Below are 15417 nucleotides of genomic sequence, written 5' to 3'. Positions count from 1 at the left end.
TCACTAGTGCCCTCTAACCTCCCCCTCTAAACTCCCTCTCCAAACTCTCCTGTTAGCTGTTCCTGGTCGCTGAGTCACAGGCTTATATAGCTCTGGTAGCCCCTCCCCCTGACTGAGGCTCAGCCAATTAACAGAGACTTCTAGATTTCAAACCGTTTAGAAGCTCCTTCAATCAAACAAACAAACAAACAAACCAAACAGACAAACACAAGCTCAGCACACTGCAAATAACTCCCCCACACACAAACACACACTCCAGACAGCCACTTACCACAAGGGTCCCGTTTTTACACCTCTTTTACCTGGAGAACTCCCTCTCCAAACTCTCCTGTTAGCTGTTCCTGGTCGCTGAGTCACAGTATCAAAAGCTTTGCTAAAGTCAAGGTATATCACATTCACTGACTTTCCCATATCCACAGAGCCAGTTACCTCATCATAGAAGCTAATCAAATTGGTCAGGTTTGACTTGCTCTTGGTGAATCCATGTTGACTATTCCTGATCACTTTCCCCTCTTCCAAGTGCTTCAAAATGGAATGATTTTTCCAGGGACTGAGGTAAGGATGACTGGTCTGTAGTTCCCTGGATTGTCCTTCTTCCCGTTTTTGAAGATGGGCACTACATTTGCCTTTTTCCAATCATCCAGGATTTCTCTCGCTTTCCATGAGTTTCCCTTGTCTATTCCCTCCCACTCCCATGGAGTCGGGTGGGCAGCTAGGGTCATAGCTGGGAGCAGGGGGTAGGAGTCGATCTCTGGGCAGGCGGGGCCTGAAGCAGAGCTGGGCAGTGCTCCTTCCCCCCTGCCCCGGTGGGAGGCTGATCCCAGACCCCCCCCTAAATGTTACTCTGTGCCCCCCATAGAGGGCCATGCCCCACAGATTGAAGACCTCTGTTCTAAGGTCTAGGTTACATGCTCATTCTATGCACCTCTCTTCAGGACCCCTTGAGGCAAACAAATGTTGAGAGAAGAGGTAAGTGACAGGCTAAGTGCAAACGATTGTATTTAGGAACAGAAGTGTGTGTGTGTGGGGGGGGGGAATCAAACACACAAATACAGAATAGGGAATATCTGGCTGGATAGTAGTACTGCTGAAAAAACATTGGAGGATTATAGTGGATCATAAATTGAACCTGAGCCAATATAATTCCAGGGTGCATTAATAGGAGTGTAGTTTTTAAGACACAGGAGCTAAATTTCCCACCCTTTTTGGCAACGGTGAAGCTTCAATTCTACACACCACACTTTAGGAAAGATGTGGAGAAACTGGAGAGAGCTGAAAGGAGAGTAATAAAATGATAAAAGATTTGTAACACTGAGCTTATTTCATCTTGGGAAAAGACGACTGAGGGGACCAGATAAGAGTCTTCAAATGTATTAATGGCTGTTACATAAAGGATAGTGACCAATTCTTTTCCATCTACCCTTGAAAGGGGAACAAGTAGTATTGGGGCTTAACCTGCAGCAAGAGAGATTTAGGCTAGTGATTAGGGAAAACTGTCTAACTAAAAGTTTAGCTAAACTAAAAGTGTAGGAATATGTAGCTAAGGGAGGTTATGGAACTTCTATCATGAGAGGCTCTAGGTTTATTTGATCCTGACACAGCAAAGGGGAAATGGAGCAAATGACCTGTTGAGGTCAGCCCAGCCCTACATTTCTCCAATTTTATGATCCTATATTATAACACACTTCAGTTTTGTGCACTTGTGCCTTTTCACAGACTCCTCATTAAAAGAGGATTCAAGGGAAAAAATGGGTTTGGCTGTGTTAAAAATGAACTTTCCACATGAGCCCATGAAAACTTGGTCTCGAAACTAGTCAGGGTGTAAATTCTGATTAACTTTGAAAATCTCTTCAGGGCAAATTTGTAAAAGTTACCACTACGGTCAGGAACATTTAGCACAAGCTAGCACTTAACAACAGATACATTCTTTCTGCTTGTTGACCGCTGGCTGGATTAAAAGATGCATCAGCTACACAGAAGCATTCAGGCTTAATTAATGTCTAACAAGTGCTTTGAGTTTTATGGTACCTTCTCATCCAAAGATCTCAATGTTGTATCAACGGAAATTAAGAATACAGCCTTGATGGATTAAAGATATTATTTGAGCTTATATAAGCAATGCACTTTATAACCAAGGCAGAGATTGTGGGCTAGATTGTTCCCCTGAAACCATGCACGACAATGGGTTCTAACTGTACCTCCTCCCCATGAAAGGAGGGGAAATGGTGAAACAGCAAACAGTGGAACTGACTGATGCCCAGGAGTCCTACAATAGGTTTGGGAATGGAGGCGGGGGAGTATCTGAGATCAGTGTGGTGCTGGTCTGTATACACATTCTTCCCCCCTTTCTCCTCCTCAAACCCATGGAAAAACCTTTGGAAAAGTTAATACAGACCTTGCTTCCTTATACAGTTAAAGAAGGGATTCCTCATGCTGCAGTCAGCAGAGGAATCAAACAAAGCTGCACCGTCAGTGAGAGGGGAAAACCACAGGGGAGACCTAGAAGCTTGTGTGAAGGCATCAGGTCCCCTCCACACAGACAACTTTGGTTTCCTGAGGGATCCACAGTGTTGGCTGGCCAAAATTACTGACTTTCTCTTGATGATGGGAGGGAAAATCCTGCCTCTTTCCATAATGGAAGAATGTGAGAAAACTCAGCAAGTTTCCTTCTCCAGGACCCCAGCTTTTAATTAATTAAATTTATTACCATTAGCACCATAACATTCCAGATGCTTCCCAAACAGAAAAGGTCTGGCCCTGCCTAAAGGAGTTTACTTTTTTTGCTATCAATCCTTGACTTACCACAATGTGCCTAAGAAGGTACTGCTAGGATCATTAAATAGCAGGTGATCTTATTGTGTATCTTGTACACCTAGGGACAGTTTCAACTCCACTTCTAAGCTATCAAGTCAGAGATTCAACCACAGCTGAACATTTATCTATTTTGTGATGCCAGGCTAATTACATTTTCATGGAAGATCTTGATTTGCCAGTCCCGGAGCCCTGAATCTGAACACACCAAACTCTGGGGAAATTGCATTTAGTTGTGAATATCATACTTCAATTCTCTGGACATAATGATAATTATAGTTAAGGCTGCTCAAGTGTTTTCATTTTAAATGATTTTTTTAGAGCCTTTAAGATGTCAAACTTGTATCTTCTTGGTTGAAATTTGACAGTTTGTCGTCAAATTGACAGCAAATAAATTTGAAAAGCCTGATTACATTTCAGTGACAGTACCCTCTCATTTATCCAAATGCCTGGGGCACAGCTGAAATATTTGGGTAACTAGACCTCTGGATACACAGAAGTGCTATTCTGAGCTGCAGTTTCACCAACATAGAAATCCTAGTTATACAAGTCTACAATATGTCCCCAAATGCCTTTATATTGGTTAATAGCCTCACAATTAATAAATCTCTTTGAATCTGTCAGCATTAACAAACAGCATTGTATTAACGAACACCAATTCAAAGAGAAGAATTGAGTAGTTATTAACCAACATAGTACTAAAAGGGTGCATACTGTTGATTCAGGTCATTACAATTTTTTTTAATTGCTCTAGAATGAAAAACCTGGAGTGACACTTACAAATGCGCTTTTGGTGTGTCAGCAGGCAGTGGCAAACACACACACATAAATTACTCCTTCACACTTACCGGAAAAAACAAGAGATATCTGTGTTCTGCACCTATAACAGCCTCCATATCCGTTTTGAGAGATGTCCAACAAGGAAGCATTAGTGTGGCCTATCATCTTTAAATGAATAATTTCTCATGAAGTTACTTACATTGTTTTCCTGGTTCTTGTTGTTCTTAAGGAGAGTGATAACACAGTTATGAATGAAGAAAGCAAGTGTCAGGACCCCTGTGAGCTGAGGAAACTGAATTCTAAACTCTAGGAAAACAAAAACAAAACAAAAATTAGTTTTTTATTTCTATCAGTGAAATAAACAACAGCTGCCAAAATGTTCATTTCCAAAGTTTATTTCTGGATGACAGGAATGTAGGAATTGCTATTCAGTATCAGGCCATCCATTTAGTTCAGTAACTTGTCTCTGACAGCAGTTATTTCTAGATGCTTCAGCAGAAGGAGCAAATACCCAGTAAAAGCCAACTGTTTATAAACATACTATGCAGAAAAGTTTCTTCCTAACTTGCCGTACTTAGAAGTCTTGTTATTCCAGGACTTAAACAATATACATTTTTCTATTTCTCAAGAGAGCAGTTCAATGCCTTGATAGGCAAACTCATTTTGGAGAAACTCCATCTGTACCAGCGATGGCGGCGGCCAGGAAAAGCTGTCTGCTGTGTGATAGCCTCTTGTTGGTCAATACACAGAGCATCACCAATGACCAATTGTGAAGGAGGCTGCTGACCCTCATTTTTAGGAAGACAAGTGATATCTCTATTGCTTTTTAGAAGAGAGGGGAGTCAAATGATTGTTTACAAAACAAAGGCTTAGGAAAAAAATATCAAGATACCTTCAACCGGGAGAATATAAAGGGCACCAGTCAACAAATGTCTTTACCTCCTCTGGAAACAGCAATGTTGCTTTTAGTGCCAGAGTGCTAATTCACTTATGCTAGAACATCATTAAGCACCATTTTGGCTTGTATACCACAAATACTAGCAAAGAGACAGCTGGTCTAAGAGAATAGAACATTTGTCTATCTCTACAGCATTATGCTGGCTTCTCTGTCTTTAAATATTTTATTAGCACTGATGCAGTACCAATGCTAACAAATAGAAAACAATGTCTCACTTTAGTTTTAATTCCCACTACTTTAATTCTAACAATAAACCACATTGGCAGATTCAAAACCGCTCATTACTCAGCATTTTATCCTTCCCACCATAATGACATCAGCCAAAGTTGCTATATCGTTGGCATACTTATCTTTGCAGACATACAGGCAGTCCCCGGGTTACATACAAGATAGGGACTGTAGGTTTGTTCTTAAGTTGAATCTGTATGTAAGTCGGAACTGGCATCCAGATTCAGCCGCTGCTGAAACTAACCAGCGGCTGACAGCAGGAAGCCTGAGGCAGAGTTGCTCTGCCCCGGGCTTCCTGGAATCAGCCACTGATCAGTTTCAACAGGCTGAATCTGGACGCCAGTTCTTACATACAGATTCAACTTAAGAACCCCAGGCGTCCCCAAGTCAGCTGCTGCTGAAACTGATCAGCGGCTGATTCCAGGAAGCCCGGGGCACAGCAACTCTGCCTCAGGCTTCCTGCAGTCAGCTGCTGGTCAGTTTCAGCAGCGGCTGACTTGGGGACGCCTGGGGCAGAGCAGCTTGGGTGCTGCTGGGTTGCTCCAGTAGCGCCGCTCCTTGGCGCTACTGGACCAACCCAGCAGCACCCAAGCTGCTCTGCCCCAGGCGTCCTGATTCAGCCGCTGCTGAAACTGACCAGCAGTGGCTGAATCAGGACGCCTGGGGCAGAGCAGATGGGGTGCTGCCGGGTTGGTCCAGTAGCGCCCAGAGCGGTGCTACGGGACCAACTGGCAGTGCCCCAGCTGCTGTACCACAGGCGTCCGGAGCAAAGCCGCGGAGCACGGGGGCAGTGGGACAGCCCAGACGCGCCGCGGCTGTCCTGCTGCCCACGTGCTCCGCAGCTTTGCTCCCCGTCTCCCTGGTCTGCTGGTCTCCAGTAGACCAGGGAGATGGGGAGCAAAGCAGAGCAAAGCCGCGGAGCACGCCAGCAGCGGGACAGCCGCGGCGCGTCTGGGCTGTCCGCTGCCCAGGGGCTCCGCGGCTTTGCTCCGCTTTGTTCCCAGTCTCCCTGGTCTGTTGGTCTCCAGCAGATCAGGGAGACGAGGAGCAAAGCCGCGGAACACGCCAGCAGCGGGACAGCCGCGGCGCATCTGGGCTGTCCGCTGCCCGTGTGCTCCGCGGCTTAGCTCCACGTCTCCCCAGACCAGGGAGACGGGGAGCAAAGCCTCTGAGGACGCCGGCAGCGGGACAGCCGCGGCACGTCTGGGCTGTCGGATCCGCCTAACTCGGGGACTGCCTGTATTCATAAGAGCTGAACACTCAACATCTTATGACCACATACTGCACTATGGATTGCTATATATCAATCTATACTGAAGCTGCTCAATAGAACATTAGACCTGAACCTCAAGTGCACTTTAAACCAGTCTAGTTTCACATTTGCCCTATGGTTGTTAACAAAATTCAAACAAACTACAGCTAGTTAACATCCAGACTTCTCAGGAAATTTGGAGATGAACTTTTTTTGACCTCTTCGGATATTCATGAGCGCACTGAACATTTTGAGATTGTTTGCTGGTGCAATTTGAAATCAAAGAAGGTTTTCAGACAAAGCTCAGTTTGAGGTCTCTCAGAGACCAAGAGCAGAGGCTGTATTTCATCTGAACTCCATGATACACCATGTACATTATATATATGGTTTGCAACCCTAGCCTCACTGTATTCTCACTGTCTGAGATTGTCAAGAAGCAGCCAACTATAGCACTTCATCATTAATTTCATTAGCCAGCTAGAAACTAGCTATTGCTGGAAACTTACCAACCATTAGCTGGAAACCAATTATTTTAGGACTCATTTTAATCACACATATTACTGTAGGGATTTTACTAAGGGAAAAGTTCCAAGGCCTAACTTCTGGAAGTGTGGATAGCAGTCCATCTTATCTATACAAGTCATGCATCAGAGCAAAGACATAAGCTTTGTGTCTCATCAGCTGACTCTGAGTGGCCCAAGCAAGCATATTACTCTGAATTCCATCTGTTAGAGGAAATAACGTTATACCATCAGATATATATATCATTAATATAGAGGTCAGGAATCAAATGCTTTGAGTGCAAATTGTTTTACCTGAGACAAATAAAACTAACTGGCTTACCCCTTCATTCCCAGTCTCTCTCCCTCTGCTGCTTTTATTTTTAAGAGAAAAGGTTCGATATCACTGACATGGTGCTTTGTGTGTTGATGCTCTCAGAATCTTGAGATTCACAGTCTCATTCTTGCCGCTTATACACCCTAAAGGCTTATGTTCTGGTCTTGTGTACAGCTGAAACCAGCAAGAATTCATCATCTCAGAAGGTGAGCGTTGCAATAAGAAAGGAAAATTATTTTGGCTAAGATAAAGGAACTACTTAACCCATGTACCCCTTTGTTGTCTGGCACTCAGGTTCTCCTTCCAAAAACAGATACCACTGACCTCCATTCATGGAAACATTAAAGAACAAATATTAGTGACTAGGTACTAGCTAGAAAACTGATGTTAGAGCAGTATTCTTAGCCAGGAATACACAGAACATACTATTCAAGCTGCCTAGTTTCTTACCTTCTACGCCATTTCAATTTGAGTATGTCTATACAGAGGAAAATCAAAGCTGCTGCTGTCAATCTTCCAGAGTATGAATAAGCGGGTCTAGCGAAGACATGCTAATTCAAACTGAGAGGGGCACTCTGGTCAATGCTGGTAGCCCTGCTGCCACAAGGAAGAAGTGAAGTCAAAGGGCGAGTGCTCTCCCTTTGACTTCCTGCAGCATGGACACCACCAAATGTCAAGTTAAGGTTCGACTTCAGCTACACAATTAATGTAGCTGAAGTTGTGTATCTTAATTCAACCTTGTCCCACAGTGTAGACATACCCTCTAAATTTAAGTAAATCCACACACACCACCACAGAAATTGTGGCTGTATAATACTTCGATAATGCTGTACTATGGTAGAGAGTTTATTCCAATAATGTCTATTACTTTAGCTTTCTTTGCAAGACTCTTCACCTCCAGCAGTAAGTCAGCCAACATAGCTGTGGAAACATTCCAGAGAAGTTTGTAGCAGATTTGATGGAAATACTGCACTATATGTCAAGCTGTCCTGGGTAAAGTCAAGCATTTATTTCCTTATGTTACAGTAACATTTATTTTGTGATTTTATTTGGCTTTTACCAATGAGCACGTTTTCTAAAAGCATTTGTCTATTCATTAATTCCATCTATGCAAAGTGTCTTTCCACAGACTGATAAATTGGTTCACTGGCTCTAAGCCTTTTGGTGCAGAATGCCCAATAACCCAGTGCTGCAAAAAACTCCTACTTCCACCTGTAGCTGCCCAGGAGAACTCACCCTACGGATCAGCTATAGGCCTAGCCTGCGTACAGCAATTGCACAGGCTATAGAACTGTCCCAAAATCCTTTCTAGAGCATATCTTTTTAGAAAAAAATCCGTTCTTGATTTAAAAGACCGTGATCTACAACCAACCACAACTATTGGTAAACTGTTCTAATGATTAAATTACTCGACTGTTATAAATGCCTACTTTATTTCCTGTTTGAATTGTCTTGTTTTAACTTCCAACCATTGGATCATGGTACACCTTTCTCTGCTAGTCTGAAAATCCCACCAGTAATATTTGTTCCAATTGTAAATACTTATAAACTGTAATTAAATCACACCTTCTATTAGTTTAATTAAACAGATTGAGCACCTGGAATCTATCACTACAGGTGGGACCTCTCTGATCCAGCACTCTCAGGACCTGAGCATTCCCAAACAACAGAGTTTGCTGGACCGTGATCAAGGCTTCCTGCCAGCTGTTGGCTCTGATCCTCACCTTAGGCCTGCTGCTCCCAAACCCTGCTGGGGCTGTGCTTCCTAGAGTGCTGATCTTGCCTGGGGCTCTACTCCCCAGCTCCAGTCCAGGCTGCGCTCTCAGGTGCCGGTCCTGCTGCCTCTGGTCCAGGCAGGGCTATGCTCCCCGCTATGCTGACCTGGCCTGCGCTTCGCTGTCAGCCACTGCTGGCCAGGGCTGTGTTCTTGGTTGCTAGCACTGCTGCATCCTGCTGGGTAGGGCTGCTTTCCATGCTGTGCCAGCCCCACTGCCACCAGGGTTGTGCTACTGGGCAGGGCTGTGCTCTCTACCACCAGTCCCAGCTGGTGCTGTGCTCCACACCACCGCAGCTCCTGAACCTGGCCAGCTGGGGCTCTCTTCAGGGACAAGGATGTTGCCAAATCAGAGGCTTGCGGATTTCAGAGGTTCAACCTCTAAAGGATTGCTTTCTAATCCTTTAGTAAGTCTCATGGAGAGAGTTCAGAAAAGAGTTAATTTCAACCTTCTCCTTGATTTGTGGACATGTGAACTGGACACAGTATTTCAGCAGCAGTCACACCAGTGCGAAATACAGAAGTAAAATAACCTCTACCTATTTCTACTTGAGAGTCCACGGTTCATGCCACAATGATTGTGCTAGTCCTTTTAGTTAAAGCACGTTACTGCAGCCCATGTTCAGTAGACTATTTACCATCACCCCAAAATCTTGTCGAAGTCACTATTTCCATGGGTAGAGTCCCTATTCAGTAAATATGGCTTATATTCTTTTTTCTAGATGTAGGCATTTACATTTAGCCATGTGAAATGCATAGCATTTGCTTCCATTCAGCTTATGAAGCAATGCAGATTGCTCTATACTAATGACCTGTCCTCTTCATTACTTACCACTTCACCAATTTAGGTGTCAAATTGAAACACAAAAATGTCACTAATTGATAACAAAATCTTAAATAACAATGACCTAGGGGGGAAAAAAAACCTTAGAAACAAGAACAGACCCCTGAGGGACCCTACTAGAAACACATCAGCTCGAGGATGATTCCTTATTTGGGATTACAGTTTAAGACCTATCAACCAACCTTTAATCCATTTCATATATGACACATTAAATTTATACTGTTATAGTTTTTTAAAAAAAAATCAAATAAGCTCTATGGTAGTAAATCAAATAGACTTGGACTTGCACAAGGTATCACATCAATACAGTACTGTTAACTATCAGTAAACCTTATAATATCCTAAAAAAATTATATCAAGTTAGTTAGGATCAGTTTCCCATACAGTTATGTTCATTGACATCAATTACATAGCCCTCCTTGAATTTATTAATAAACTCCTGTATCAACCATTCTATTATCTTGCAAGGGACTTGTGAGACCCAGGTCATCCCATTTATGTTTTTAAATAATGGCAAACATTAGCTTTCTCTCAAACCTCTGGAACTACTCAGAATTCTAAGACTTATGGACAAATCAATACTGATGGTCCAAAGATTTTCAGCAGCACTTCTGAAATTCTTGGACACAATTGCTCTGTACCTTCTGATTTTAAAATATTAACTTCAGTAGCTACTATTTTAACATCCTCCTGAAAAACTAGTGGAATGAAAAGAATATATATATCATATATGACATGTTTATATATTCTGTTTATTTTACAAATATAGAACAGAAATATTTATTGAATATTTCTGCCTTCTCTGCATTATTGATAATTCTGCAATTTCCATGTAGTAATGGACCAATACCATTGTTAATATTCTTTCTGTTCCCACATACTTCTTAAGAGACTGTTGCTTATTGTCCATAACTCTGCTGGCCATAGATCTCTCCTTTTGTCCCTTTGTTCCCCTTATCAACTTTCCACAATTCCTAGCTTCTAATTTATATTCATCATCCTCAGCTTCCCTGTTTTTGTTTGTTTGAAAAGAGTTAATTTCAAAATATAGTTAATTATATTGAAATTAACTCTTTCAGAGCTCCCATGTTCCTGGCCTCCCTTTACCTCTAAACCATTTTTTAAAACCAATATGGTGTTTTCCTTGTTTATGGCTTGTTGACTGATCACTGATCTTAGCTAGGGATATTAAAATGGTTAACCAGTTAGCCATTTTAACTCAGGACCTGCACCCTTTCCCCCACCATGATGTTCCACAACCTGGTCTGCTGGCCCCTCTGTGGTTGGCTACTGCTGGATTTTGCTGGTGCAAGGGCTAGTTAACTGGTAAGGATACCATTAAGCTTCATGTTTACCAGTTAATCAACATCCTAATGGAGGAAGTAAACAATGTAGTGTGGTAATGGCAGCTATTTAATTTCACTGAGACACAGATTCCACCTCTGCCCATCATTTGTTGAACCACCCATCTTCTAGTTCTCTTTTATTTTACTATATAAATTCAAAATTTTTTCCCATATTTTTTCTTTCCCATATTTTTTCTTCTCTTCAGGTCATTTTTCTTAGTTCACTTGTAACAATAGCCAAGTTTTGCATTTGTAAAGGTGGTGGTGTAATTTGTATCACGACTGGGAAACATACATATTTTTCTTTCTTCTGAAATACAGTAAGTGGATTTCCATTTTTTCTTCCATAACAGAAAACAAATGTACCAGATGGATGAATACCTCAGAGCTTCATAATATGCTTGAGTCAATAATTAAATATTAATGAAAGGTAAAATTACTCCCCCATTCTTAGAAGAAAATCACAATGATCCAATAAGGCATACCACCTTTCAGAGCTCCCATGTGATGCTTCCTCTTGTAAAGGAAGAGAGAGAGAGAGAGAGAGAATATTAGATTCTCTTCCCAAGCCTTACCCAAGAAATAGATGCCATTTATTCTCCACTAGAATCTTTTCTCTTTCATGAATAGCCTCCTACACCATTTATCCAGTGATGATACATCCTTGTGTTTGTGACAGCCATATGTTGAAATGCAATATCCCTTAAAAAATTTGCAACCAATGTTGCCAGCAACAGAGAAAAGTATACGATAGTTAATGGGAGTTTACAAATTCAGGGCTAAAGGTTGAGGACCAGGAGAAAGCAGAGAGTAAAGGTGAAGTGCATTTGGACATATGATGATGAATACCATACAAGAAATTAGTGGAGTACATGCTACACTTTATGAAATCACTCTCTTTTAGAAGTTTGACTACTGAGCACTATTTTAAGAATGAATCATAGGAAAAAGTGAAGTCAGCATTTTCCAGCACACAGGAGGGATGGAATCACATTTTCTTTTATGTGCCAGATCATGCAGGTACCAAGCACTGAATAGCCTTCAACTCCTGGTTCCCTGTACCATTGTTACTCAACCTTCAGGAAGCACCAGTAAGTCCAGTGTTCCCCAAAGTCTCTGGCAGCATTAGCAAACAACATTTACTTACCTATTGTTCCTCACAAGAGTGTTGCGAGGATAATAATGAAGATTTAACATGTTTTAAAGATTCAAAACACCACATACATGCTTCAAATTAATCACGGTGTTTAATTTTAGATACTTACCTGGTACAAAAAATTCATTCGCGGTTAACCAGTTGAATTCTAAATGGAATCCCAGATGTGAAGCCTTCAGAGTAACAAGAAAAACTAAGTAGACAACTGAAATGGTACCTACACACAGAAAAAAAAATTACAACCCACAAACAAATCATTAGGCTAAATTGTTATAGAAAATTATTTATGCTCCGTTCTATATTGGCCCCATCTAATTAGTTGCCACCAACTCAAAGAATTGGGGGTACTTAATCCCAAAACTGCAGGCCAATCTGAATTTTTAAACACTAATTCTGAGATTCCAAATTTCCTTTTTACAAAGCTAAAAAGAGAGCTGCTGCACTGTACCATCCATTTATTTAAATTTTAGGAGTCTAGTGCCCTCAACAGGTGCAGAGATTAATAACCTTGGAAATTCAAGTACCCAATTATCCACAGCACGGGCAGGAGCAGAATGAGATTACCAACCAACTTCCTCCAGTGTGCCTGTAGGAACTATCCTAGTAGTGCAAAGTAACTTGCTCTATACCCATTTAGTTGCTGGCCTTTGGGTGAAAGTTTATCAAGACGGCAATTTGTGCAAACTCTTTAGTAAGATCAGGATTGACTAGCAGCAGTGACCTTTGATTTTTATATGATTCTGTGTGTACATGGAGCATAATTGTGGGTGCTGTGACTCCTGAGAATGATGTAATATGGATCCTGTCATGTCCAGACTACTAACTCAGGTGAACCATGTTAGTGATCAGAGATGGATAACAATGCCAAGTGTAAAGCTTTAATGTGACTACAATTGAAAGAGTGTGCAGTTCTGGCTCTCAAAGTCTGAGAAGGGGAAAATAACCCAAGAAAATTATAAAGAAGGACAGTAATAATTATCTTTCAGATTGTGGGTAATCTGTCCATTTATTTTAATGCTATATAATTGGGATGTACTTTGATGCTACAGTGATGGACATCAGAGAAAATACTTAAATATATATATGTGGGGGTGGGGCCAGGGACAGGGGAGAAGAATGCAGGACTTGTATAGTTTAAAAAACAGACTGAGCAGGTAGGAACACGTTACTCCAGCCAAGTGCTATCTTCAAGGTAATAAAATAAATGAAGGGAATGATTCAGTCACTGAACATAAAAGAACAAGTGAAGGAATTCAATAAGAAGTTCTGAATATGGAGATCAATTTAAAAGCTAATATGCTGCACAATCTTCTAACATGCTAAATTGGCCTAGGTTTCTGTAGGACTAAAACAGGGGTGGGCAATAATTGTTGATGGAGGGGCCACGCCAAGATTTAGGAAAGTGGTTGAGGGCCACACTCTTCCATGATATTAATGGAGATGCAGGGTCTGGAATGGAGGTTGGGTGCAGAAGGAAGCTCGAGGTAAGGGACTGGGGTGCAGGAGGGAGACTGGAGTCTGGGAGGGAGTTGGGATGAAGCAGGTGGTTGAGACTTAGGGCAGGGGACTGCAGTGCAGGGGTTTGGGGTATGACCTAGGGTAGGAGAGGATTGTGATCTGGGGCAGGAGATTGGAGTGCCAGATCTGGGAGGGGGTATGGGTGTAAGAGGGAACAGAGGGTTTGGGTGTGTTGTGGGGTAGAGCAGAGTTGGGGCAGGAAAGGGCTAGGGTGCCAGAAGCAGGCTGTGGCCAAAAGACTGACTTACTTGTCAGCTGACAAACTAGCATGCCTGCCTGCCTGCCAGCCAAGTTTAAAATGTTTCTCAGCCAGCCAGCCTGGTTGCCTGGCCACGTGCTTCATGAATAACTGAGCCCAGGACAGGGGGTATGATTCTTCTTAGCTGCATGTTATTCTAACAAGCAACTCACACTGACTGGTTTCTGCCAGAAACCATCCAATGGAAATGTGCTGGGGGCTTGGCAGCTCCTAAAATTTACCCCCTCCACTCCAGTTTCAAAATAGAAACAGAGCCCTGGAGCCAGTTTTCTGCAAGGCGTGTGAGGCAAGCAGGGAAGTCTACCTGGGGCTCCCCGCTGCCTCCGTGGGCTGGATCCGGCCCACAGGCCGTATTTTGCCTTGGCCTGGACTAAAGACATAAATAAGCTCTCTATTTGCTGACTCAAAACATTCACAAATTTAAATCCACAGTAACAATTTTCTTCAACCATTGCTCTTTCAGGCTTAAAAAGAAAGTCAACACAGAAAGGAATAGCACTGCATTGTAAGTTATTCTATGTAATGTTTCAGTTTTTAGTGTTCTATAAAGTATCAGTTTTGAGCAGTCAGATAATGATAGTCTATTTTCAAGCATGGACACAAGAGAGGACTGAAATTCTGCTGAATGTTGTTGTATGGATATTAGCTGTTTACATAGAAAATAAGAGCAATACACATTTAACCACTTAATATTAACTTTAAATACAATGAAAACTATTTACCCAAGGGAGCAGCAATACCCAATTGCCTTGCATAGGCTGATCATTCAGGCAAATTCAAACAACCCAGTACTGGAGATCTTGGGAGATATTTCAAAGAGGCTGCCTAATAAAAGGAGCTGGCGACTGACAGTGAGGTAATTACTGAAGGTTTTATGGATTTGCTGTGTATTTGATTAATAATAAACCAACAATACGGGAATGCTATTACCTACCTAGGATGTTAAACTTGGCAAAGAAAGAGGGAGACTTAAAATTTAAAAGGGGCAGAAGAACAACAATCAGATAAAATGGTACAGTTTGTGATTTGCTCCACCACTCCTCAAATAGCTCAAAGCCAGTATGGTTTGCTTTTGTCCACATCCCACTTTTGTTGCCCTGTTGATCCTCATTGGGAGTACCTGGACAGATAACTGAAAAGCAAACAAACAAGATCAGGGATTTGTGTATATGAAAGCTGCACAATGAATTAACACTGCCAGTACCTGAAACTCCAAGGGAGTCAGTTCTGCCACCAGGAGCACTCAGCAGCAGGCAAGCAGCTCAGCTACTGCTGTTCTGCTTTGCTCATAGGTGACTTGTGGTAGCACTCTGAGATGTGCACAAAACCATCACAGGCTGATCGGAAATGCCTGAATTAATGCATGTTGGTACATCAACAATATGCCACTAACCATAGCCACCAAAAAATATGGAGGATGAGACACCTAGAACAGGGGACACTTAAAATGTTAACACAAAGTGCACTTGGAGAGCAATTCCTGCCTTATGTTGAAATACAAACCTGTCCTAATGTTTTCCTAAACTCCATTATACCTTCGTACTTCAGAATTCTTTGTACCCTGTAAATCTCTTCCTCCCCCACTGGCAGCATGCCTGCCAGGTTACAATAACCTAAAGACAAAACTCTAAATTTCAGAAAAGTCAAAATAATG

The 15417-nt window shown here is 42.1% G+C and overlaps 1 protein-coding gene across 4 annotated transcripts in view; it reads right to left on the bottom strand.

The window, feature by feature from the left end:
- The window catches only part of SLC38A9 (solute carrier family 38 member 9), an 89885-nt gene that overhangs the window by 40531 nt on the left and 33937 nt on the right, over positions 1-15417 (bottom strand). For all 4 annotated transcript variants that reach the window (XM_006139553.4, XM_006139554.4, XM_014581752.3 and 1 more), the window contains 3 exons: positions 14698-14895; positions 12096-12203; positions 3791-3897 (listed from right to left, as the gene is read on the bottom strand). In XM_006139553.4, the coding sequence (XP_006139615.1) occupies positions 3791-3897; positions 12096-12203; positions 14698-14895 (413 nt within the window). The remainder of the gene's footprint in view (positions 1-3790; positions 3898-12095; positions 12204-14697; positions 14896-15417) is intronic.

The sequence above is a fragment of the Pelodiscus sinensis genome, chromosome 6, assembly GCF_049634645.1.
Source record: "Pelodiscus sinensis isolate JC-2024 chromosome 6, ASM4963464v1, whole genome shotgun sequence".
In the NCBI taxonomy this organism is placed as follows: Eukaryota; Metazoa; Chordata; order Testudines; family Trionychidae; genus Pelodiscus; species Pelodiscus sinensis.
The sequence above is the reverse complement of the archived record's forward strand: the minus strand, read 5'-3'. Positions and strand labels throughout refer to the sequence as shown.